Raw genomic sequence first — 27268 nt, forward strand, 5'->3', positions numbered from 1 at the left:
TTTATACAGCCTAAATGAAAAATGTATAGGCATGTTGTTGAAGTGTTGTTGGTGATGTGTTGTTGAAATGCTGAGCACTCCTTCAAGCCTGTAGTGTGTCACAAATGCTTCACAATTCATTTCTTAAATGGCAGACTATAGCCTTGAAATAATAATAATATGTCCTAAATAATTCATTTCCGTTCCTTTGTAGGCTACCTGGCTTGCTCCTGACTGATTAAGAGTTAGTATGTTGGTTAATAGCCTGTTGAAATGTTGATCAATTGAAAGTGACAAACTCACTTCCCAAGCAAAGTACATTCTTTGTCTCCTCGGCTATAAGGTTGTAGCGCAGCCTCTTAATGTCTTAGAGACAAACCAAAGAAAGGCTATATGCATCGGAGTCACGTCTTTCCCCGGCATTTTACAGCTTGTTTCTTCTAGCATAAAGCATTGCGGACTAAAGCGTTGTTATAAATCTCTTTATGTAATCAGGTCCATTACATTTTTTTCAAAATTTTAAGCTAACTAGGGGTAGGCCTATGCTTTTAGCCATTTTCTTTAACAAAAGCCACAATACCCTCACACACCCTCACATACCCTCACATACCCTCACATACCCTCACGCCTCCCCTCGATTCTAGCCCTGGTTTTAACTTAACACACCAAGCCACCCCTCACTCACTGACACTGAGATATTTAAGGAGTGCATGGTGACTGAAGAAATTTGCTAACAAAATCTATGGATAGTAGACTATAATGTAGACTGTCAAACAGGTAGCCCTACCTCTTATTTCTTGAATAGGAAGAAATAGGCTCCAACACAAAGCCCTCTTATTGTTATTAGCCTAAAGTCCAATTAAAATGAAGACTGGTTAAATGAATTAGGACTTCTCGAATTAGTCTATTTTCAGCACCCATACGCTTTCATTCTCTCCATCTGCCACTTCAAAGTAATTTAAGTTATGTAAATTACTCAATTATGGCTTATTGTGAGGTCAATAACTCTGATAAATAGCTTCATTATGGGCAACAAAACATATTGTTTTTAGTAAAATCAATTATAGCAGTAGCAACCTTACCTCCGCTCCTCCTCCTCATCTTCACACTCTCCCTCTCAAACTGAACAGGTAGGCCTAGTCCTCACACACAAATATTGCCTTTTTTGGCCATGGCTCATGATTTCTGATAGCCTATCCATTGCAGTGTGTAATGTAGTGTAGCCTAGTTTTATATACACCATCCCAGCAGCACAAAAACTAAGGGAAGGAAGTACATTTTCTTAGAAATATAACTTTGCTCTGTGCTTTTCCGAGCATGCTCTTCGCATAGCCTAGGCCTGTAGCCTATAGTATAGGCTATGGATCCTTTTATTGAGACCACACTAGGCTCACTTGATATTGCACGCCCAGCAGAGAATCATGGATGAGGGGCAGTATCGGGCACCCATCGAGATTTAAGTAACTCATTCTCAAACACTGAGCATTATGACATTCAGGGCTCTATTTTTGGCTGGTGTTAAGGCGGCACTAGTGTCAAACCGCTGTTTGTTTGCAATTTCGATCTTTTAAAGTCAGCATTCTGCTGCTTTCAAACTGTTGCACAAGAATGGGCAATTTCCCTCAGATGGGAAGGGTGGAAACATACTGAACAAAAATAGAAACGCAACATCCAACAATTTCAACGATTTTACTGAGTTACAGTTCATATAAGGAAATTCATCAATTGAAATAAATTCATTAGGCCCTAATCTATGGATTTCACATGATTGGACAGGGGCACAGCCATGGGGTTGGGAGGGCATAGGCCTACCCACTTGGGAGCCAGGCTCACCCACTGGGGAGCCAGGCCCAGCCAATCAGAATGAGTTTTTCCCCACAAAAGGCCTTTATTACAGACAGAAATACTCCTCAGTTTCATCAGCTGTCCAGGTGGCTGGTCTCAGACGATCCCACAGGTGAAGAAGATGGATGTGGAGGTCCAGGACTGGCCTGCGGTTATGAGGCCGGTTGGACGTACTGCAAAATTCTCTAAAACGACATTGGTAGAGAAATGAACATTCAATTCTCTGGCAACAGCTCTGCTGGACATTCCTGCAGTCTGAATGCAAATTGCACGCTCCCGCAAAACCTGAGACATCTGTGGCATTGTGTTGTGTGACAAAACTGCACATTTTAGATTGGCCTTTTAAAGGCCCCAGCACAAGGTGCACCTGTGTGATGATCGTGCTGTTTAATCAGCTTCTTGATATACCACACCTGTCAGGTGGATGGATTATTTTGTCAAAGGAGAAATGCTCACTAACAGGGATGTAAACAAATTTGTGCACAAAATTTGAGAGAAAATTCCTGGGATCTTTTATTTCAGCTCATGAAACATGGGACCAACACTTTACATGTTGCGTTTCTATTTTTGTTCAGTATATTTGAGGTGTGTCCTTAAAAACATTTTCCAAAGTGCTAATTTCAGGCAGCGCTGGAAGGGATATTTAGAACCAACCAAAAGCTGGTTTTCACAGTAACACGGTTGGTTATGGCATGAATTTTGACAGCTGAAACGCAGCCTATCTAGCCGTGACGCACACTGCCATATGCGCATTGAAACAATAATAATGTGCTTTTGGAGCCTGTATACCTCGTATTTAGAAACATACAAAAATACATGTTTTTTTCCCATTTCGTTTTAAAAACCAAGCATAGCCTCCCCTCTTCTCAATGAAGGCTGTTTTCTTTTTGTCCTGCCCAATACAATCAAGTATAGGCTACTAAAGTCTGTCGATAAAGGGTTTGGCTCTTGAGACAGCTTGGAAATAAATCTTAATCCCAAAATCTTTATTAAAAGATCAAGTTTAAGAGGAGCAAAACAGTGAGCTGACATTCCCTTTTTATCTACAGTGGGGGGAAAAAGTATTTAGTCAGCCACCAATTGTGCAAGTTCTCCCACTTAAAAAGATGAGAGAGGACTGTAATTTTCATCATAGGTACACGTCAACTATGACAGACAAATTGAGAAAAAGAAATCCAGAAAATCACATTGTAGGATTTTTAATGAATTTATCTGCAAATTATGGTGGAAAATAAGTATTTGGTCACCTACAAACAAGCAAGATTTCTGACTCTCACAGACCTGTAACTTCTTCTTTAAGAGGCTCCTCTGTCATCCACTCGTTACCTGTATTAATGGCACCTGTTTGAACTTGTTATCAGTATAAAAGACACCTGTCCACAACCTCAAACAGTCACACTCCAAACTCCACTATGGCCAAGACCAAAGAGCTGTCAAAGGACACCAGAAACAAAATTGTAGACCTGCACCAGGCTGGGAAGACTGAATCTGCAATAGGTAAGCAGCTTGGTTTGAAGAAATCAACTGTGGGAGCAATTATTAGGAAATGGAAGACATACAAGACCACTGATAATCTCCCTCGATCTGGGGCTCCACGCAAGATCTCACCCCGTGGGGTCAAAATGATCACAAGAACGGTGAGCAAAAATCCCAGAACCACACGGGGGGACCTAGTGAATGACCTGCAGAGAGCTGGGACCAAAGTAACAAAGCCTACCATCAGTAACACACTACGCCGCTAGGGACTCAAATCCTGCAGTGCATAGACGTGTCCCCCTGCTTAAGCCAGTACATGTCCAGGCCCGTCTGAAGTTTGCTAGAGTGCATTTGGATGATCCAGAAGAGGATTGGGAGAATGTCATATGGTCAGATGAAACCAAAATATAACTTTTTGGTAAAAACTCAACTCGTCGTGTTTGGAGGACAAAGAATACTGAGTTGCATCCAAAGAACACCATACCTACTGTGAAGCATGGGGGTGGAAACATCATGCTTTGGGGCTGTTTTTCTGCAAAGGGACCAGGACGACTGATCCGTGTAAAGGAAAGAATGAATGGGGCCATGTATCGTGAGATTTTGAGTGAAAACCTCCTTCCATCAGCAAGGGCATTGAAGATTAAACGTGGCTGGGTCTTTCAGCATGACAATGATCCCAAACACACCGCCCGGGCAACGAAGGAGTGGCTTCGTAAGAAGCATTTCAAGGTCCTGGAGTGGCCTAGCCAGTCTCCAGATCTCAACCCCATAGAAAATCTTTGGAGGGAGTTGAAAGTCTGTGTTGCCCAGCGACAGCCCCAAAACATCACTGCTCTAGAGGAGATCTGCATGGAGGAATGGGCCAAAATACCAGCAACAGTGTGTGAAAACCTTGTGAAGACTTACAGAAAACGTTTGACCTGTGTCATTGCCAACAAAGGGTATATAACAAAGTATTGAGAAACTTTTGTTATTGACCAAATACTTATTTTCCACCATAATTTGCAAATAAATTCATAAAAAATCCTACAATGTAATTTTCTGGATATTTTTTTCTCATTTTGTCTGTCATAGTTGACGTGTACCTATGATGAACATTACAGGCCTCTCTCATCTTTTTAAGTGGGAGAACTTGCACAATTGGTGGCTGACTAAATACTTTTTTTCGTAGAGAACAAGTATTTGATACACTGCCGATTTTGCAGGTTTTCCTACTTACAAAGCATGTAGATGTATGTAATTTTTATCATAGGTACACTTCAACTGTGAGAGACGGAATCTAAAACAAAAATCCTAACAGGTCTGTGAGAGCCGGAATTCTTACTGGTTGGTAGGTGATCAAATACTTATGTCATGCAATAAAATGCAAATGAATTACTTAAAAATCATACAATGTGATTTTCTGGATTTTTGTTTTAGATTCCGTCTCTCACGGTTGAAGTGTACCTATGATAAAGATTACAGACCTCTACATGCTTCTACATGCTTTGTAAGTAGGAAAACCTGCAAAATCGGCAGTGTATCAAATACTTGTTCTCCCCACTGTATTGTAGGCAGGCCTACATTATTTTAGCCATGCTTAAAATCCTCCATAGTCTGCACTGTTTTAATATTATATGCCTACATGGAGCAATTATGGTGCCTGTAAATGTATTTAGACATAGCCTATTTAAAACAAGTTGTTGTTTTGTTTAGAATTTGATTAGAATTATTTGCTCTCTTTGTAGGCCTTATCAATAATGAATGCTATCTTGCTTATTGACAACGTTTGGCATGTTCATGCTCAGCCATAATGCAATTTACAGTAGGTCTAGCCCCTATATTTGTGTGAATGCTATGTAAACTCAGCCAAAAAAGAAATGTCCTCTCACTGTCAACTGCGTTTATTTTCAGCAAACTCAACGTGTAAATATTTGTATGAACATAACAAGATTCAACAACTGAGACATAAACTGAACAAGTTCCACAGACATGTGACTAACAGAAATTGAATAATGTGTCCCTGAACAAAGGGGGTGTCAAAATCAAAAGTAACAGTCAGTATCTGATGTGGCCACCAGCTGCATTAAGTACTGCAGTGCATCTCTTCCTCATGGACTGCACCAGATTTGCCAGTTCTTGCTGTGAGATGTTACCCCACTCTTCCACCAAGGCACCTGCAAGTTCCCGGACATTTCTGGGGGTAATGGCCCTAGCCCTCACCCTCCGATCCAACAGGTCCCAGACGTGCTCAATGGGATTGAGATCCGGGCTCTTCTTTGGCCATGGCAGAACACTGACATTCCTGTCTTGCAGGAGATCATGCACAGAACGAGCAGTATGGCTGGTGGCATTGTCATGCTGGAGGGTCATGTCAGGATGAGCCTGCAGGAAGGGTACCACATGAGGGAGGAGGATGTCTTCCCTGTAACGCACAGTGTTGAGATTGCCTGCAATGACAACAAGCTCAGTCCGATGATGCTGTGACACACTGCCCCAGACCATGATGGACCCTCCACCTCCAAATCAATCCCGCTCCAGAGTACAGGCCTCGGTGTAATGCTCATTCCTTCAACTATAAACGCAAATCCGACCATCACCCCTGGTGAGACAAAACCGCGACTCCTCAGTGAAGAGCACTTTTTGCCAGTCCTGTCTGGTCCAGCGACGGTGGGTTTGTGCCCATAGGTGACATTGTTGCCGGTGATGTCTGGTGAGGACCTGCCTTACAACAGGCCTACAAGCCCTCAGTCCAGCCTCTCTCAGCCTATTGCGGACAGTCTGAGGACTGATGGAGGGATTGTGCGTTCCTGGTGTAACTCGGGCAGTTGTTGTTGCCATCCTGTACCTGTCCCGCAGGTGTGATGTTCGGATGTACCTATCCTGTGCAGGTGTTGTTACACGTGGTCTGCCACTGCGAGGGCGATCAGCTGTCCGTCCTGGCTCCCTGTAGCGCTGTCTTAGGCGTCTCACAGTACGGACATTGCAATTTATTGCCCTGGACACATGTGCAGTCCTCATGCCTCCTTGCAGCATGCCTAAGGCACGTTCACGCAGATGAGCAGGGACCCTGGGCATCTTTATTTTGGTGTTTTTCAGAGTCAGTAGAAAGGCCTCTTTAGTGTCCTAAGTTTTCATAACTGTGACCTTAATTGCCTACCGTCTGTAAGCTGTTAGTGTCTTAATGACCGTTCCACAGGTGCATGTTCATTAATTGTTTATGGTTCATTGAACAAGCATGGGAAACAGTGTTTAAACCCTTTACAATGAAGATCTGTGAAGTTATTTTGAATTTTATGAATTATCTTTGAAAGACAGGGTCCTGAAAAAGGGACGTTTCTTTTTTTGCTGAGTGTATATATTTCCACATTGAAGCCATGCAATTACTTAGAACAATGCTGACTGCAAACAAGTTCAAGTGAACATATTTAGCAAAGATTGGATGGGTTTACATTTTGTTATTTAGTTTCTGTAAGATCTTTAACAAACTATAACGGACTAACATTGGAATTGGAGTTGATTCCAAGGCAATACATAAAATACCATAAATACACAATTTGAAGCAGGGATCGTGAACTAGATTCAGCCACAGACGATTTTTGTATTGAGCGGGTGGGCGGGGGGCCGGAACATAATTACAAATAATTTGTAGGCGAAATATTGACTGCAAGAAGCCCAAACAGATATAATATTTGACTAAAACATAATCATTTCAAACCTTGCTTACATCTTTTAAAGATCACGTTTCTCTCTATTATGCGTGGGAATAATTGGGAACAGATTTTTTAAATTAAAATCACTTGGAGCTGATTTCCTGGTGTTTTTAGTCTATTTTTTTGCTTAAAAAACTTGAGGGGGGACAACTAAAACAACCAAATTTGGAGAACCCTGACTTGAAGCAACCACATATTTAGCCATGGAGCACATTCTGATTAGCCAGTGAGGGGCCAAGCCTAGACACAACCACAACTGGTAAAAAAATGTATTGTGAAAATAGCAAAAATATTTCTGACACACCCCTGAACCTATAGCGGTACGGCCAGCGCTTAGATGTACCATTGTGTTAGGTTTGTTAATCGATTACAAATGACTTGACCCTCCCCTGGACTAAATAAAAAAATACCAAATCTCCACCTGACTGAAAATGAAAAAGCATGACCCTCCCCCATTTTCCTCAAGGTAACAATGGTGTAAATTTCGACAACTCCCTTATTTGTTCAATGGAATCAGTGCTCTGTACATCATTTTCTGGGGGAGGGAAATGTGCGTGCATTGCGTAGGGGCGTGTTTACATTTATTTTTTTTTGCAGTGCGCAACGTCACTCGAATGCTACGCAGTGCTGAAACTGAACACAAGCGATCACTGATAAAAAAAAAGGGGGAAACTACACACACTTTCACCCTTCCATCCAGCACAGCAACGTGACAGAATCCCACAGAGACGGGTAAGATCTAAATATCTTTCGGCACTGTACTAAAGGAATGATCGGTATTTTTTTTATCAGGTAACAATTGTTAGGTTTTAGGCCGATGGGAATTGCTGGCGGACAAGCTCGCTGAAGTCCCTCCGTTTTCACTGCTGAATGTGAATACAGCACGTATGGCGCTCTTTGCGTAGAAAGCACTCAAAACCTACCCGCGCCTCATCATCACTCTGAACAGAAATATACTAGAATTAATATGTTTAAAAGGTTAGTTAATAACACAAATTAAAGGACTATCTTTATTTTACTGGTACGGGCCTTTCTGTCCTACGACGAGGGCCTGAAGTGTTCGTCTTTCGATGAACTGCCTACCCAAATAGTGTTCTTCTTATACAGTTTAGAAGAGGCACACACACCCCTTTTTATTTCAAAACGTACACTGAAAGAAATAGTATTTTGACAAGATTGTGTACGCGATGTCCCCCCCCACCCCCCCAAAAAAACACAGACCAATCCGATCATTCATCTAAACTGTTCGTAGTACTATCTGTCACTGTGTTTCGTATGTAATTCTTGTAGATTTCATTGATAGTTTGGTAGCTATATATCCGTCGTTGTTTACTTGGCTGGTGAACATGCACGTTGTTGCCGCCCGTCGCTGTGAGATCCTCTTCCTGAGCTATCATGGCAGCTGTGTTTAAAACCAAGGCGTTGCGGTGCATGCCATTGTGATTAAAAACACCCAGTTTCGTTACTAGCAGAACATGAGGTTATAGAGATTGAATGTTACTGTGAAAAATGTTTTACCTTTCTTTTTCTGGTGTATTTCAGATTTCTGTGATCAGTCTGTACAAGTACCTCTCTCACCTTTCAGTGTATGTATGTAATGTCTCCATTTCCTATTAAAATAACGATATACCTTAACCTAATGAATTCTACGAGTTATTGTAATTACTTTTTAATAGATTATTGTTGATTTATGACAATATAGCTGTTCCTGGGGTAAATGGCAGATTTTGTCCTCTACACTTCTAGATCATAAAATAATGTCTTCTAAGGTCTTCCAACAATTTACTTAGACTTTTCTGCTTTTCTTTCCTTCTAACACATGCATGTACACACACAGATATACCACACCTACACCAACAATGGAATTGGCAGTAGCCAAGGGTCTTAACATCCAAAAAACAGGATAATTGTTCCACAGGCCCACTCCTACTTTATTAGTCTCCAAGTCTCTACCACATTCACATTTTCTTTCACTGATGATTACACAACATGTTAGCAGTGTATCCATGAAACAAAGTATGCCACCTCCAGCAACCAACAACAGTATGGTTTCATAAGTAGGCCTAGATTTTAGAAACTTGGAGGGCCTTAAAACAGTTTTTAAAACCTTCAGATATCATTAAATAGATCATTCGCTGACAGCAATATACCTGTACCTTACCTGTCTAGTGTAATCTATAGTATCTATTGGGGTTTACTAACAAGGGCAACTTGATGCTGCTATCAAGTGATCACCTCTCATTCTTTCTGTCCCTCTCACGAACAGAAAAGCTCACTGACCGTCACAGAGAGCTCACTGACTGTCACAGAGACGATACAGGAGACGAGGAGAGACTTTGTGAGAGAGACCGACCATGTCGACACAGAGGAAGGGAGCGGCAGCAAAGATGCGAAAATGTGCCTTCTGCAGGACGAACCGGGACAAGGAGTGTGGACAGCTGCTAGTGTCGGACAACCAGAAGGTGGCAGCTCACCATAAGTGCATGGTGAGAAGAAGCACACAGTCAGTGGTATTGCACCAACTACTGTATGCATTGGCCATCCATAAGGGCTTCTCAATGCCAATCAATTTAACTCTCATATAAAACCATATTTAAGTGTCACTCCACAATATTACAGTATTGACTATCCATGTTACAGATTTTAAAAAATCAATAAAGATTTGAGACGCTGTAGGTCTAGCCGATGTGAAATGGCTAGCTAGTTATTGGTGACGTCACTCGCTCTGAGACCTTTAAGTAGTTATTACCCTTGCTCTGCAAGGGGTGCGGTTACTGGTTACGATGCTTCGTGGGTGTCAGTTGTCAATGTGTTCAGAGGGTCCCTAATTTGAGCCCAGGATGGGGCAAGGAGAGGGACATAAGCAACACTGTTACATAAGCAATCATATAGGGCCTGGACGATACCAGTATCGCGATACTCGTTAGTATCGTGGCAAGGAAACAAAACACAAAGTGGATTTAACTTCTTTAGGAAAACCGCCCTAATGTTGGAAACAAACATCATTATGTTGTCATCCAGAGTTACATTTATTTATTTTCCAAGCTATAGCAGACAATATTTTACATACAGCAGGTTTTTAAAGGACCAAAGAGTATGGTCTGCTTCGTGTTTTCAGTTTTGCCATGGAAAAGATATTGCGATACTGGTATAGTTACAGCCCTACAATTGTATATGTTTCTATATTGTAGCTTATTATTACAATTAGCATGGAGTGTCATTGTGTCTCAGTTGTGAAACCTTATGCTGCTTAGGGCTTTGCCGGTCATGGAATTTTGCTTCATGGTAATTGGCCAAGCAAATGACAGAGGCCACCATAATAACACCCTTCCCCCCCAAAGATGCAAATGTTATCCTCTCCACTCCTGACCGTATGTGCTGCCATAGAAATAGAATGACTAGAACAGGCGTCCCCATTCAAGTCAATTATGGTATAATGGGTGGACTGGCGGCCATTGCGAGGAGCAAAGCAGGAAGTACCCATCAGTAAGTGCTGTGATTACAAAACGGACATTTAACAAATACATTCCATCGCATGAGCCACATCAGTTAACATCATTTGAATGAACATATTACATTACCATGGAAATTATATATAAATACCAGGCAGCTGTTGCGAGTGTACCAATGAGTTTACCAGTCAAGTTGCCAGGGTTGGAGGTTCCAAGCCCGTTCTATTAATTATATTTCTATGTGTGCTACTGCTGCAGGAAGGGTGGTGTTGCCTAGACAACCGAAGACTTGTTTGCTTCTAGAACTTGCTTGTTTCTGCAAGGAGCAAAAAAGTTTCACCACGTTCTTAAGAGTCCATGTCACCACAGAAACGGACTCGACTGCACGAATGCCCGGCCATCCCGTCTTCAGTCAGCTGTTTAAAAAACAATTTAAAAACGGTTCTGACTTTTTTTCTTTTTCATAACGGTCTTCATCCATAACCGTCAGTTACACAGTAATAGTGCCAGCCTGAGTTCTACTCTCTGAGAAGTAGAACATAGTAATTGCTTGTGTTGTCCAGGTATTCTGTTGAATGATTTTTGTCATTGCCCTGTGCAGCTTTTCTCCTCCGCTCTGGTTACATCTCACTCAGACTGCAACGACAACATCGGGGGGTTTTCTGTCCAGGACGTGAGAAAGGAGCTCAAGAGAGGGAATAAACTTGTGAGTCTCCATGGCAAGATATTAATTTACATTACATTTTACATTTTAGTCATTTAGCAATGTGATTTTTAGTCCTCACATTTGGAATGCGTCCCAAATGGCACCCTACGGCGAGTCTTATAGGGCTCTGGTCAAAACTAGTGCACGATATAGGGAATGGTGTGCCTTTAAGGACTCATCCCACGGTGAGTTGCCAGGTTCAGCTAGTGAGATGGGAGGTCTGGTTCTTCTCCTACCCTTCAGATGTGTTGGTCCTGCCACCGGCCTGGTGCCACTGTTGGCTGTGATGTGAAGACATGCCGGCGGACGTATCACTACTACTGCGCAGTATGGGACAAGGCCCAGGTCAAAGAGAATCCCTCACAGGGGAGCTACCTGTAAGTGCCCAGTGTACATAACCGTATTACAACACCATTTAGCTTGACGTTTCTGTAAAAAATTATCCTAATATTTCTGTCTTTATATGTAGTGTGTATTGTCGCAAACACCGGGATGCCTCCCAGGATGCCAGTGAAGGTATCTAACTTCTCTTCTGCGTGATGCTCAGCACACAAAGGATGGCTTTTCTTTTGACACTTTTAAAGTAGACCACGAGGATAACTGTTGTTGAGGGTGAATGGCCGGCGTATTGATGTATCCAATTTATATTTTTCAGATGAACAGGGAGGTGTGGCCAATGACTCAGACTCCTCCCCTCCGCGGAGTAGGGGGCGTGGGAGATTCGAGAAAGAGCGAATCAAAGTTGGATCCCGTGGCCAATCAGAGGACACACGCTCAACCTCCTCTCAAGGCGTAGATGATGAGAGCTCCTCGCATGTAAGACCACACACACAAAAAACATTTGGCCTGAACATGTATCCTGAGGTGTTGTCCTGAACATGTATCCTGAGGTGTTGTCCTGAACATGTATCCTGAGGTGTTGTCCTGAACATGTATCCTGAGGTGTTGTCCTGAACATGTATCCTGAGGTGTTGCCCTGACCATGTATCCTGAGGTGTTGCCCTGACCATGTATCCTGAGGTGTTGCCCTGAGGTGTTGCCCTGAACATGTATCCTGAGGTGTTGCCCTGAACATGTATCCTGAGGTGTTGCCCTGACCATGTATCCTGAGGTGTTGCCCTGACCATGTATCCTGAGGTGTTGCCCTGACCATGTATCCTGAGGTGTGTGTCTGTGTGTTTCAGAGGGACAGGTCCCCTCTGAGGGGCTCTGGGGACGGTGGCCAGCGCTGTGGCTTCTGCCACTCCGGCGAGGAGGAGAATGAGATGCGGGGCGTGCTCCATGCAGATAATGCAAAAAAGGTTGCTGCACATTACAAATGCATGGTAAGTCTTACCTTATCACTTGTCAGTCTGTACATGGTAAGTCTTACCTTATCACTTGTCAGTCTGTACATGGTAAGTCTTACCTTATCACTTGTCAGTCTGTACTAAGCTGTAACAATCATTGTTCATCAAAAAAGAAACTAGTTTCCTGCTGAAGATGGTCTGTATACTATTGCTTGTCCAAGCATTACTTTGTGCAAGATGTATGGATTGGAAAAGCACAATCAGTTTTAAAGGTATTTTCTGCTGTACTCTGATTCGTCCTGTCTGTCATCTGACCTGGTCGTCTCTCCTCCCTGGCAGCTGTTCTCATCGGGAACCGTCCAACTTACCACCTCCTCACGGGCTGAATTTGGGAACTTTGACATCAAAACGGTCATCCAGGAGATCAAGAGGGGGAAGAGAATGGTGAGAACCTTGGAGATAGCGCTGTAGTACGGTGATGTGAAGACGCAAGGGTGGCTCAGTGGGACAAGTAGATTACTAGCACTAGCAACTCATTAAATGTTATTTGCAGATAATTTTATGCATTTCTACTGAATATGGGAGAAGTTCCTTGAAAGTCACCAATGCTATGTCAGAGACCTGTTGTATTACCAATCAGATTGATGTACCCATAGAGATCCTATTAAATTAGTATTCTAATTCTATGGATGTACCTTCCTTAGTTGAATGCACTGACTGTAGGTCACTCTAGATAAGAGCATCTGCTAAATGACTAAAATGTAAACGTATATTGATGGTCTCTTCCAGAAATGTACCCTGTGTACCCAGTTGGGAGCCACCATTGGCTGTGAGATCAAAGCCTGTGTGAAGACCTACCATTATCACTGCGGCCTGCAGGACAAGGCCAAGTACATAGAGAACATGGCTCGTGGCATCTACAAGTGAGATTCTCCTCTGCTTTCTCATTTTCAGGTGTCAAGTGCATAGTGGATAGTTTTCTTCTTGTTCATAAAATAAACACTGTTAGTTTGCTGTTGGTGATTTAATTACATTTGTATAATTAATAAAGTATAATTTATTTGCGCCTGAAAGATCTAAATTATATTCCTCAAGTTACTATTCCTGTAGGCCTACACGGCAACTTTCTATTTTATTTATTTATTTTATTTCACCTTTATTTAACCAGGTAAGCCAGTTGAGAACAAGTTCTCATTTACAAATGCGACCTGGCCAAGATAAAGCAAAGCAGTCACTCAGGGAACAGATGCCTAATATGTTGTCTTTGCATCACGCCAAAGTTCTATGAGAAAAATAGCTTTGCCATTTGAGAATTGCACCTATGTAAGCCTCACATGCGGTTTGCAACACAATTACCTTGAAGGCTGAGAGAATGTAAACCGACCATACAAGTGGTAGTTCAACAACCCTTTGCCTGTTGTATAAGCCCTTTCTGTAATGATATGTAACCGTTGTAAAGATATGTTATAAGTTGACATTACACTATTGTCTCTGCTCCAGGCTGTACTGTAAGAATCACAGTGGGAATGAGGAGCGGGATGAGGAGGATGAGGAGAGGGAGAGTCGCAACAGAGAGAGGGCGGCCATTGATCACGGGGGAACAGTGCCTCTGCCTCCGCCACAAGTCAATGGCAACTAGGTATGGCACTGACACACCTGCCTGGATCAAATGGCGATGAAAAAGTACCAGTAGTCCAGCAGCTAGGGTAGGCCAGCAGCTATGAAGTATTTGGTATATGGCTGATGTCAATGTTCTCCCTTCACAGGTGATGGTTGAGGATTGCAGGATAAGAAGCGAGGGGATATCCAAGATGGAGCAAAGATATTTTTCTATTGCGTTCTACTCCCGAAGCAGGGGGCCACTGCCAGCCCCCTCATTTGCCCTTTCAGTTTCATCAAACGTCAGACACACACCCCTGCCAGATGCCAACATGTCAGCCCCTGGCTTCTTCACAAACCTCTTTCATATTGTTAAGTTTCATGAAATGGCACGGACGGACTGGAGTACTAAGAGCAAAACACTGCTGCTGGGTGAATGACAACGCATGAGAGTGGTGGTCAGTTGTGGTCTCCCTGTAATACATGTTGTATTGCTCTTAAAGAAGACATGACTGGACAAAGTTATCAACATTCACTGTATCTTGCTTCCCATGTGCCCCACAGCATTCTAGTCCTATACAAACAATATTATTCTTCGTATAGCTCTTCTTCAAGGAGGCTGCCTTGTAATATTTTAGATCCCCCCCCCCCCCCTTCCAAATCATGGAATTTGATTTACTTTGTTGTAGCTGTAATCTTCTCTCAAGAAATTCATTTATTTTTACTTCTCTTAAAAAGTGTATTATTTGACTACTGTATCATAATCATGAATACTATTGAATATCTGTGGCTTTCTTTATAGTCAGTCAGGATTGAAGTTATTCTGCTAGCATGCAGCACTTTAGATTGTTTATCCACTTCATTTTCTGTATTGCTCCAACATACCCACACGGAATTCTTATAAGGAAAAAAGATTGACCTAAGTTTTTGTACTATTCTCATTTTCTCAGCATCCACAATTGTATTCGTAAAGGGTTGCAATTATAGGCTACAATATACATTTTGTATTACACATTTATTATACTGTTGAAATGTTTTTGTCCAACATAAGAAACCAAGAAAATAACATTTTGATGTTGTCCATCAGGTGGCAGTATTTCTTCGATTTTAATATTGTACCAAGTATGTTATTTCGAAAGCTTCCAACTATTTTTTTTAAAATTAACTTTTAAACTGCCAGATCAATATGAGATGCCTCACAAATAGTGCTTGTTGATGGACGCTTTGGGATTGGATGAGTTTTGTTATGGTCAGATAATAAGGTGAGGAATGTCACAGATACCTGGATGTTGACCAGAGCAAGGAGAAGGGCGTCCTTCAGTACTAACCCAGTCAACAACAACGTCTTCTGGGTCCAACCGGCTAGATGTCTAAATGGTTGTCTGTGTTTAGTTCAACCTTGATTCCTATCCAGGCTATATATCGTTTGAAGTAAGTTTATTATTGGCAATAAAAACGGACTACAGTCCGCTGCACAGTAAAGCAGGTTCAAAATGTATTATTGTTTTGGAGCATTTCTATTTAAAACGGTACTGTTAATTTAGAATGGGCATCTTGATCAATTGGGTAGCTAGTATGCTACATTATACGTACAGGTGCATGGTTTGAAGAAATCGCTAGCTAATTGACGTTGACGTTCTCCATAGTCATAGTGATGGGAATAACATGCCGTGTCCGCATTGCGTTTAGGCTACATGATTTTATGGCGATGACAGATTCTATCCAAAATGGGCGGTGCATCAGGATTTCCCCTAATCTGATTCGTTATTCAGTCTACTACAACCAACTACGCACGCCCTGCAGGGGTTTTGCGGAATATCTACTGTACAAAGCAGGCGAGGTGGTCTGCTGTTAAAGAGGTAAAACTCCTTTTAGGTGACAGACTAGGAAAAACAATAATTTTGTCGGTTGTAAAAAGCGGGTCGTGATCTAAACGACGGTACGGACATGGCGTCAAGCAGCCCCTGTGTTGTGGTAAGTCTTGCAATGCTGATTCAAATGGGTGTTCATATTGAGAACATGACTGCTATATCGAGTCAAAGAGGAAGGGGTCGTAACTAGGTTTTTGTACGGAAATACGCGGCATTCGCCACTCTAAATGTACCTTTTCCGAATTATTACAATGTACTTTATGTGTCTTTTGAATGCTTCGAACTTGTCATCGCATGCTCACCTTAAAATTACTCATATTTTCATCTCAACAACAAAAATAGCTGTTTAGCTACATAACTAAGCGCGGCCTGGGGCATCGCACGCGTGCTACACGCATGGGACATGTGATACTTTGCATACCACTAATCTTGATTCATACAGTAGGATGAACATAAAGATAAATATTCAATTTACCACCAATAATAGCGTTAGAGTAGTTTTCTATAATATACGAAAAAATTGGAAATTATATCATTTAACTTCGAAACGAATATATATGCATGCCATATGGAGGGCGGTTCTTGCTTGTCTCTCCAACCTATAAAATGTTTTTGTTCTGTTACCCAGAGTAGTTTACATTTACATCAGTTAGCAGACTCTCTTATCCAGAGCGACTTATTGGTGCATTCAATTTATGATAGCCATGGAGCGGGCAGTCCTTCCCCGGGAGGAAGAGCAGCTCCGTCTTGCCGAGGTTCAGCTTGAGGTTGTGATCCGACATCCACACTGATATGTCTGCCAGACATGCAGAGATGCGATTCGCCACCTGGTTATCAGAAGGGGGAAAGGAGAAAATGAATTGTGTGTCGTCTGCGTAGCAATGATAGGAGAGACCATGTGAGGATATGACAGAGCCAAGTGACTTGGTGTATAGAGAGAATAGGAGAGGGCCTAGAACTGAGCCCTGGGGGACACCAGTGGTGAGAGCATGTGGTGCGGAGACAGATTTTCGCCACGCCACCTGGTAGGAGCGACCTGTCAGGTAGGACGCAATCCAAGAGTGAGCAGTGCCGGAGATGCCCAAATCGGAGAGGGTGGAGAGGAGGATCTGATGGTAGTTCATTTTTGGAAAACCCTAGCCTACAGGCTTTTGGGGATTACTGCTGTACTGCAACAAGCATGATGGCCTCATTTCACTGGTATGCATTTTACCATTATATTTCACCATATATTTACCATTATATTTCACCATATTATATTTACAGAAGTACAAGAAGATGTAAATTGCAGAAGAACACAACTCTCATTTTGCTTTTGTAGCCATTTCCAACAGAAGAACTCAATTGATTGCCTTGGTCAGTATAGCATTTATTTTTGCTATCAAACTGGCCCTGTCTATATTCTGGGAGTCACATGCTGACAGTTGTTTATCGATTGATGACACAGACAACATGCTGAATGAAACAGACTTTGCAGACAGCTTGGAGAGTCAGTCCGTGGGGACTGGAGAGACTACAGTGTTACATTCACCCCTACTGCTGATGAGTGGACCCTTGTTTAAAAGAGATAGATAAGAGAGGGCCACTGTGGGTAGGAATGCCTCATGCCATCTTTAGATAGGAATTATTGTATCATAACAACACACATTGTTTTCACAAAGGTTACAAAGTACATTTCTCCACACTAGTACAAGCTTACATTCAGGTCAACTTATGATTCATAGCTTGGTTGTTATATCGTCATTTGGAGGGCTCTTTTTGGTTTAATAATAACTGGATTGCACATTTGTGACTATAGTGCTACATAGTAAGACCTGATGTGACGTGCTGTTGGTGGAGCAAAATTATAAGATAGTTTGAGGGAACTGTTCCCCTGGTCTCACACCAGCTGAGCCCAGTACAGCAGCACCTGTTGTAGACAGCATGTGGGATGAAGACTCCTGTAGGGTCTGTGGTCCCCAGACAACTGCCTATTACCAGCATGGCTCACCATCAGTCCTTATTTCTCTGCATGTGGACTTCATCTGTTCTGAGCCAAATCACATGATGACATAGGAATATATTTCAGTTGGACTGGCATGGGAAGGAGAACACAGTTGTCCCACGGTCAGAAAACGTGAGGACATGTCTCATAGGATTATCCACAGTGCATGTAGCTTAGGCCTACATGTAACTACACTGTTATAATAAGTAACCCTTAAATGTGTAAATGTCAGCCAGGGGCCAGGGCAGGCGAGAGACCCCGTGATCACACCCCAATCCCTGGGCTCCTCTGGGCCTGGTCTGGTTGCCACTCTGCTGTCACATGACTCTGATGAAGCTCTCGGGATGTGTCCCAAATGGCACCCTATTCCATATAAAAGTACTGCACTATATAGGGAATAGGTTGCCATTTGGGAGACAACCTCTCTCTCTGAATTCAAGTGCTGGGCTGTTTAACCCTGAGCAGGAAATTGGATTTGAAAACATATGGTGTATATCTCTTCCAGAATTAGCATGGCATCTCTGAAAAGAGGCAGTGTTTATATTAATTGAGAGACTTCTCCGCAGAGTAATCTTGTATTAGTTCAAAGTTGTTGCCAAGGAAGAACAGTGGTGTCTTTAATAGAAACTGGAGGGGTGCGTTAGATGATTGTATGATTGGAGTGGACTGATTCCTCTTTCCTAGCGTTTTTCTCTCACCTGCCTCGGTCAGTATTGAGTGGAGTCTGCGGCAGCAAGTGTGGGTGTGATTTGCTCTGCCAGAAGTCAGTTGCACCAGTGATACCAGCCAGAGGGGAGGGTGCATTGTGATAGTTGTAAAGTGAACAACCTTTAGTGTCTTCACCTCTATCCCCACTGCCCTACTTCTCTCTGTCTCCCGTTAGATAACGCCCCTGTGATTTCTTTAACCCTTTCCCTGCTGTGTCATAGCAGTTCCATATCACAGGCACAGCATTGAGCAGATAGATTGTCAGCATGTGATCTGTGTTCCAGATCAGCGATGACGAGCAGGGATATGACCTGGACCTCTTCTGCATTCCAAAGCACTACGCTGATGACCTGGACCGGGTATACATCCCACATGGACTCATCCTGGACAGGTGGGTTGTTACTGACAGTGTGGTCTTAAGAAATATTGCTGTGAAAGAACATGTCAACTAAGTTTCAATTGCAATATATTCAAGCTGGCCCTTTTTTGTGTGTGCCTATGTTAGTTATTTTACTACTATGTTAGTTGTTTTATTTATTTAGCCAATGCTACTTGTTTACACAAGGATTTAGAGTTGAGCATGTTTTCTTCCTTTACTGAACTTGTCACTGGATAGCCACAAACTATTTTATAATCAAATCAATTAACTGATCACATCCACGTGAGGCTGGCAGTTCAGTTTAGTTGCAACAAGCCCCATGTTCTGCACAAATCCTCAGTCTCTGTTTTTGGAGTGCACTTAAAAATAAGTGTGAGTAAGACTATATATACACTCTTAGAAAAAAGGGTTCCAAAAGGGTTCTTCGGCTGTCCCCATAGGATAACTCTTTTTGGTTCCAGGTAGAACTCTTCTAGGTTTCATGTAGAACCCTCTGTGTAAAGGGTTCTACCTGGAATCAAAAATAGTTATTCCATGGAGACAGTCAAAGAACCCTTTTAGGTTCTAGATAGCACCCTTTTTTCTAAGAGTGTACCCCCTTATTCAAACAGACATAGGAAACAGGAACCAGTGCTGACTGACCACCCTCTCTCTCCCTGACCCCAGGACAGAGAGGCTGGCCAGGGAGATTATGAAGGACATGGGGGGGCACCACATTGTAGCCCTCTGCGTGCTCAAGGGGGGTTACAAGTTCTTTGCAGACCTGTTGGACTACATCAAGGCCCTAAACCGTAACAGCGACCGCTCCATCCCTATGACAGTGGACTTCATCCGCCTCAAGAGCTACTGCGTAAGGCTCACTCTTCACTCTGTTCTTCACATTTGTGTCCCAAATGGTCAAAAAGTAGTGCACTATAAAGGGAATAGAAGCCATTTGGAATGTAGTTCATGAGTAATTACTATGTTATCATAGATGTTAGAAGTATTTAGCGTTCATGTTATTATAATTCTTCAGATTTATATTTATTTATTACAGGCATCGCCAAAAACATGCATATTGGAAAGAATATAATATTTTATTCAGGCCATTGGTTTCACAGTTGCACCTAAGCTTTCATTTGACCTTTGAGCCAAATGTCAACATGCACTACCTCAATCTCTTGCTGAACATGTATTGCCTGACAATCACCTAGGCTTGTAACCAAAATAAATGCTAACTTGGTAAATATTAACTTGGTAAATGCTTGATAAATGCTAACTTGATAAATGCTAACACTGGTTACTATTAGTACTACATTTCCATTAGTTCCATCCATTACTCCCCCCACACACACTCAGCTGCTTGATATAATACATTAAGAAGCAGCCCTAGCAGCTCTTTGTTTGTGGGTTCTTACTGCTAGATACTAGAGATGTCAATAACAGCAGACCTGTCTGGACAAAGTCCCCTATCCCTGTTCACCTGTTTATTAAATTTCTACACAGAATGACCAATCTACAGGTGAAATCAAAGTCATTGGAGGGGATGACCTGTCTACACTGACAGGGAAGGTAAAGAGATCTCTTCAACTGACCTTTTCTATAGATATGTCTGTCAAACATTGGGTCATTCCTCAGTTATCTAGTCTGAGCCTCCACTGTTTGCAGTCAGACAAATGGTAATCTTCTTAAAGGGGAAGTTCACCCATTTTTACATGTGGCCTTATTTTCACTCTTCCTGTGCTTGTAGTTGCTCCCCCAAACCGTTTTCTTTGTTGGTATTTTGTTTAGTTACGTAGAAAGTTGGTTGACACATTTTGCTTAGTCATTAGTTGCCATTGACTATAATGCATTATGAAAATGGGTCTAAAACATGTTAGAAAGCTCCAAAACACTCCAAACCAACTCATATTACGTCAGAATCCCATGACTCAGCAAAATGTGTTAAACAATTTTCTCTGTAACTAAACAAAAATAAAAACTTTGGAGGATCAACTATAAGCACAGAAAGTGAAAATAAGGCCATGTGTAAAAATGGGTGAACCTCCCCTTTAATCTATTTTTTTTTACTTAGCCATAATAGTTTTGAAGGGGTTCCCATGCAGTCTAAAGTATAAGAGGGCAGAACTATAATGGCTGCAGGGTTCACCAGGATACATCCAAGATTACATTCCTAAATGGGTTCTAGAGTAACTTTTATATTTAAGATAGGCTAACAGTTACACTCTGTCGTATCTGTCTCTTATTTTTTAATCTCATGTTTTTACACAGAATGTCCTGATTGTGGAGGTATGTTATGACTACATTTTCCTCATTGTTAAGTTAAACCTTTTGCTATGGCAATGTTATAGACATTTGGCAGCGACACTCACTGTTTTGTCATATTTTTAGGACATTATTGACACAGGAAAGACCATGAAGACCTTGCTGCAACTTCTCAAACAGTACAACCCAAAAATGGTAAAAGTTGCAAGGTAAAGTAATCCCCAAGTCTCTATCTTACATTGCAGTGTTATGAAAAGTTAAATATTTGTCCATACATTATTGATGTAAATTTAGAATACAGTGCAACTCACTTGCTTACAGAGAAGGTATATATGGAAACCTCCAACTGTCATGTTTTCCTTTGTATTTGAATTCTCTAACACCATCAGTCACATGACCAACTTCCTGGTTTGTGCTTTCAGTTTGTTGGTGAAGAGGACACCAAGGAGTGTTGGCTACACACCAGACTGTGAGTTCACTTCAACACTGCTAAATGGCTTTCAGTGAATCATCTTAATCAATAGCCTGAGGCATTGTGCTGTCACACATACACTTATTACTATAATTAAGACAGATACAGTGCATCTGGAAAGTATTACATTTACATTTTAGTCATTTAGCAGACACTCTTATCCAGAGCGACTTACAGTTAGTGAGTGCATACATTTTTTTCATACTGGCCTCCCGTGGGAATCGAACCCACAACCCTGGCGTTGCAAGCGCCATGCTCTACCAACTGAGCTACACAGGGGGTATTCAGCCCCCTTTTTCCACATTTTGTTACGTTACAGCCTTATTCTAAAATGGATCAAATAAAAACATTTCCCCAGCAATCTACACACAATACCCCCTAATGACAAAGCGAAAATGGGTTTTTAGAAATATTTGCTAATGTATTACAAATAAAGAACAGAAATACCTTATTTACATAAGTATTCAGACCCTTTGCTATGAGACTCGAAATTGAGCTCAGGTGCATCCTGTTTCCATTGATCATCGTTGAGATGTTTCTACATCTTGATTGGAGTCCACCTGTGGTAAATTCAATTGATTGGACATGATTTGGAAAGGCACACACCTGTCTATATAAGGTCCCACAGTTGACAGTGCATGTCACAGCAAAAACCAAGTCATGAGGTCAAAGGAATTGTCTGTAGAGCTCAGAGACAGGATTGTGTCGAGGCACAGATCTGGGGAAGGGTACCAACATTTCTGCAGCATTGAAGGTCCCCAAGAACACAGTGGCTTCCATCATTCTTAAATGGAAGAAGTTTGGAACCACCAACTTTTCCTAGAGCTGGCCGCCTGGCCAAACTGCGTGACCAAGAACCTGATGGTCAGGTGGAGATGGGAGAACCTTCCAGAAGGACAACCATCTCTGCAGCACTCCACCAATCAGGCCTTTATGGTAGAATGGCCAGACGGAAGCCACTCCTCAGTAAAATCCCTACGGTGAAGTATGGTGGTGGCAGCATCATGCTGTGGGTATGTTTTTCAGTGGCAGGGACTGGGAGACTAGTCAGGATTGAGATGAACGGAGCAAAGTACAGAGAGATCCTTGATGAAAACCTGCTCCAGGTTCACCTTCCAACAGGACAACGACCCTAAGTACACAGCCAAGACATTGCAGGAGTGGCTTCGGGACAAGTCTCTGAATGTCCTTGAATGGCCCAGCCAGAGCCCGGACTTGAACCCGAACGAACATCTCTGGAGAGACCTGAAAATAGCTGTGCAGCAACGCTCCCCATCCAACCTGACAGAGCTTGAGAGGACTGCAGAGAAGAATGGGAGAAACTCCCCAAATACAGTTGTGCCAAGCTTGTAGCGTCATACCCAAGAAGACTCGAGGCCGTAATCGCTGCCAAAGGTGCTTCAACAAAGTACTGAGTAAAGGTCTGAATACTTATGTAAATGTTATATTTCAGTGTCATATACATTTGCAAAAATTACTGAAAAACCTGTTTTTGCTTTGTCATTATGGGGTATTGTGTGTAGATTGATGAGGGAAAATAACAATTTAATCAATTTTAGAATAAGGCTGTAACGTAACAAAATGTGGAAAAGGTCAAGGGTTCTGAATACTTTCCGAATGCACTGTATCTAACCATCTGATGAAATAGAGGTTCTAGGCCCATTTAAGGGAAACAGCCTGATACTTACAGTTGAAGTCGGAAGTTTACATACACCTTAGCCAAATACATTTAAACTCAGTTTTTCACAATTCCTGACATTTAATCCTAGTAAAAATTCCCTGTCTTAGGTCAGTTGGGATCACCACTTTATTTTAAGAATGTGAAATGTCAGAATAATAGTAGAGAGAATGATTTATTTCAGCTTTTATTTATTTAATCACATTCCCAGTAGCATTGTCTTTAAATTGTTTAACTTGGGTCAAACGTAGCCTTCCACAAGCTTCCCACAATAAGTTGGGTGAATTTTGGCCCATTCCTTCTGACTGAGCTGGTGTAACTGAGTCAGGTTTGTAGGCCTCTTTGCTCGCACATGCTTTTTCAGTTCTGCCCACATATTTTCTATAGGATTGAGGTCAGGGCTTTGTGATGGCCACTCCAATACCTTGACTTTGTTGTACTTAAGCCATTTTGCCACAACTTTGGAAATATGCTTGGGGTCATTGTCCATTTGGAAGACCCATTTGCAACCAAGCTTTAACTTCCTGACTGATGTCTTGAGATGTTGCTTCAATATATGCACATAATTTTCCTTCCTCATGATGCCATCTATTTTGTGAAGTGCACCAGTCCCTCCTGCAGCAAAGCACCCCCACAGCATGATGCAGCCACACCCGTGCTTCACGTTTGGGATGGTGTTCTTCGGCTTGCAAGCCTACCCCTTTTTCCTCCAAACATAACGATGGTCATTATGGCCAAACAGTTCTATTTTTGTTTCATCAGACCATAGGACATTTCTCCAAAAAGTAAGATCTTTGTCCCCATGTGCAGTTGCAAACCGTACCGATACTTTTGTACCTGTTTCCTCCAGCATCTTCACAAGGTCCTTTGCTGTTGTTCTGGGATTGATTTGCACTTTTCGCACCAAAGTAGGTTAATCTCTAGGAGACAGAACGCGTCTCCTTCCTGAGCGGTATGACGGCTGCGTGGTCCCATGGTGTTTATACTTGCGTACTATTGTTTGTACAGATGAACGTGGTACCTTCAGGCATTTGGAAATTGCTCCCAAGGATGAACCAGACTTGTGGAGGTCTACAATTTTTTTCTGAGGTCTTGGCTGATTTCATTTGATTTTCCCATGATGTCAAGCAAAGAGGCACTGAGTTTGAAGGTAGGCCTTGAAATACATCCACAGGTACACCGCCAATTGACTCAAATGATGTCAATTAGCCTATCAGAAGCTTCTAAAGTCATGACATCATTTTCTGGAATTTTCCAAGCTGTTCAAAGGCACAGTCAACTTAGTGTATGTAAACTTCTGACCCACTGGAATTGTGAAACTGAATTATAAGTGAAATAATCTGTTTGTAAACATTTGTTGGAAAAAATACTTGTCATGCACAAAGTAGATGTCCTAACCGACTTGCCAAAACGATAGTTTGTTAACAAGAAATTTGTGGAGTGGTTGAAAAACTAGTTTTAATGACTCCAACCTAAGTGTATGTAAACTTCCGACTTCAACTGTATGTAAAAAAAAAAAAAATGTAAAGTTTGTTTACCACCTCAGAGAAGTAGTATAACTACTTCAAAATGGAAGCCTGTGCACTCACAGACACAATAATGGGACAGAAACAACGTTGCGATCACTATACAACTCTATGCTCTTTACTGAAAAAGACTAAAGGGTGCTTTTATACCTTTCACATGTTCAAAACCAATTAGTGTTCCCTGAGAAACATGGACCGAAAACTATGGTTCCACCCTGTCACACTTACTTCATTTGTTTATTTTTCAGTCATAGGATTTGAGGTTCCAGACAAATTTGTGGTGGGATACGCGCTAGACTACAACGAGTACTTTAGAGATTTAAATGTAAGTACTTTTTGAATAGATTTTCTCAGCTAGATAAAGGATGTTGAGTAAAACATCTAATTGTTTCCTCTGTTTGTTTTCCAGCACATCTGTGTCATTAGTGAAACGGGGAAAGAGAAATACAAGGCGTGAAGAGGACAGCCCTTCACTTCTAGTTGTCTATCATTCTTTTTTATGTTGCTTTCATTTTATATATCTGATTTATATATATTTCTGGTCAGGAATATCAAATCAAGAGTACAGCTCACTCAACTCACGCTCACACACATGTACATGTTCTGCTCAGGGTCCCTGAGGAGGTGTATACACACATTTGACATTGCCCCTCAGATTTGCAAAGCCCCTCTCTCTGCCTCCACATGCTGTGCTGCACACTAGAAACCACACACACCCACACCCACTTTAAAGTGTCAAGATTTTACATTTCTGAGGTGTGACATTGCCTTGGACATAATGGTATGTGTGTGAGTCCAAGTGCATGCTATCATCGCTTTCAATAAATATAACATTTGCTTGCCCTGTTATAAAGATCAATACTCAGAGTTTCTTTTTTTTGTAGAGGAGTAATTTATTGAGAGAAATTCTGCTACGGTAGCAGGAAGTAGAACAAACATTTTAGTCATCATATTGTCACAATTACTTCAGATGTAAATTATTTTCTATTTCACAAAGCTTGATTTTAGCTTGACATTGATTTGAAAGTTTGTATGTCACTTGAAGACTGAATTCCTTTGCTTATACATAATCGTTTCAGTGGTATGGACAAAGGAAGGAGCAGGTATCCTAATACATTACATATTATTTAAAAAAACTAATGTTTGCATAGTTTTCCCCCCAAATGCAAGTGTTCCATCAGTAGTACAGTACTGTAATATCAACTGCGAGTATTGAATAAGGTGGTTCAATATTATGATCATTTATGCATATCTGCTTATATTAAGAGATGTATTTTAAGCTTTAATCTACTGTATGACAATGATTCATGCAATCACAATGTTTTTCCTTTTACCCTCCCAACCATTAAACTCTGTCTCCCTCCCCTTGGATGACTCCTGATTTCCCCCAAAAGGTTTACTTGTGGTACCAAATAATTAAGTGTAACATGATCAATTATACCACTGTCATCCTGTCACCGCTGTCATAGAGGCGTTCTCCCCAACTTTGGCACTGGAGAGCAACTGGGTATATATGTCTTCTTCTGTGGAGTTGTGTCAGCAAAATCAAAACCTATAGGAGCAATATGTATGAGAAAAAGTCCCCAACTGTCATACTGGAGTCAAGAGACCTTCATAGAAAATGACTCAGTAAAATACTACTTGAGTAAAAGTCTAAAAGTATTTGGTTTTAAATATACTTAAGTATCAAAAGTAAAAGTATGAATCATTTCAAATTCCTTATATTAAGCAAACCAGGCCGCACATTTTTTTTATTTTTTTACGGATAGCCAGGGGCACACTCAGACGTCACTTACAAACGAAGCATTTGTGTTTAGTGAGTCCGCTAGATCAGAGGCAGTAGAGATGACCAGGGATGTTCTCTTGATAAGTGTGTGAATTGGGCCATTTTCTGTCCTGCTAAGCATTCAAAATTGAATGCGTACTTTTGGGTGTCAGAAAATGTATGGCTTAAAACGTAGATTATTTTCTTTAGGAATGTAGTGAAGTAAAAGTTATAAATAGTAAAGTACAGATACCCCCAAAACGACTGAAGTAGTACTTTAAATTGTTTTTACTTAAGTACTTTACACCACTGAATATGTCATCTAAACATATTTTCACACTGGCAATGAAAATGTTCTTATAAATAAATACAGACAGTTCCACAGTTGCATTTTAAGAAAACATGTAATAATGGGTAATTTGTATCATGGGTTAGTTAAAATGGGTAACTAATCATGGGTTAGTTATAATGTTGTTGATTTCTGTTGATACAGTATTGAGTAATGCAGTTGTTCATTATAGTGTGAAACACGAAGCAGGCTGTTTTAGTAGGCAGGCCTGACTACAGCAGAACAGTAACACTGGATACCAGAAGAAGCCTGTC

General features: G+C 41.5%; 2 protein-coding genes across 4 annotated transcripts; both read left to right on the forward strand.

The window, feature by feature from the left end:
• The first annotated feature begins 7611 nt into the window (after positions 1-7611).
• Positions 7612-15536, forward strand: phf6 (PHD finger protein 6). Of its 3 annotated transcripts, none has more exons than XM_084147080.1 (12): positions 7612-7724; positions 8535-8578; positions 9259-9478; positions 11046-11150; positions 11394-11527; positions 11620-11666; positions 11806-11966; positions 12335-12475; positions 12779-12883; positions 13229-13362; positions 13940-14078; positions 14206-15536. In XM_084147080.1, exons 3-11 carry the CDS (start codon positions 9347-9349, stop codon positions 14076-14078), a joined length of 1098 nt encoding a protein of 365 aa, XP_084003206.1. In that variant the 5' UTR covers positions 7612-7724; positions 8535-8578; positions 9259-9346; the 3' UTR covers positions 14206-15536. The 3 variants fall into 3 exon arrangements, with proteins under 3 accessions (XP_084003206.1, XP_084003207.1, XP_084003208.1); XM_084147081.1 differs by having other exon boundaries at positions 7614-7724; positions 8535-8582; XM_084147082.1 differs by lacking the exon at positions 8535-8578 and having other exon boundaries at positions 7616-7724.
• A 305-nt stretch (positions 15537-15841) lies between these two features.
• Positions 15842-26265, forward strand: hprt1 (hypoxanthine phosphoribosyltransferase 1). Its single transcript, XM_084147129.1, has 9 exons — positions 15842-16012; positions 18886-18992; positions 19647-19830; positions 20466-20531; positions 21231-21248; positions 21351-21433; positions 21647-21693; positions 25149-25225; positions 25310-26265. The coding sequence occupies exons 1-9, from the start codon at positions 15986-15988 to the stop codon at positions 25355-25357; spliced, it is 657 nt and encodes a 218-aa protein (XP_084003255.1). The 5' UTR covers positions 15842-15985; the 3' UTR covers positions 25358-26265.
• Positions 26266-27268: the final 1003 nt, after the last annotated feature.

This window comes from Coregonus lavaretus, assembly GCF_964263955.1.
Source record: "Coregonus lavaretus genome assembly, chromosome: 29".
In the NCBI taxonomy this organism is placed as follows: domain Eukaryota; kingdom Metazoa; phylum Chordata; class Actinopteri; order Salmoniformes; family Salmonidae; genus Coregonus; species Coregonus lavaretus.

Coding starts and splice junctions, on each gene's coding strand:
- phf6 (XM_084147080.1), top strand. CDS start 9,347: ATGTCGACACAGAGGAAGGGAGCGGCAGCAAAGATGCGAAAATGTGCC. Junction 11,528..11,619: donor CCCTCACAGGGGAGCTACCT/GTAAGTGCCCAG, acceptor CTTTATATGTAG/TGTGTATTGTCGCAAACACC. Junction 11,967..12,334: donor ATGATGAGAGCTCCTCGCAT/GTAAGACCACAC, acceptor TGTGTGTTTCAG/AGGGACAGGTCCCCTCTGAG.
- hprt1 (XM_084147129.1), top strand. CDS start 15,986: ATGGCGTCAAGCAGCCCCTGTGTTGTG. Junction 18,993..19,646: donor CATGGACTCATCCTGGACAG/GTGGGTTGTTAC, acceptor CCCTGACCCCAG/GACAGAGAGGCTGGCCAGGG. Junction 19,831..20,465: donor TCCGCCTCAAGAGCTACTGC/GTAAGGCTCACT, acceptor ATTTCTACACAG/AATGACCAATCTACAGGTGA.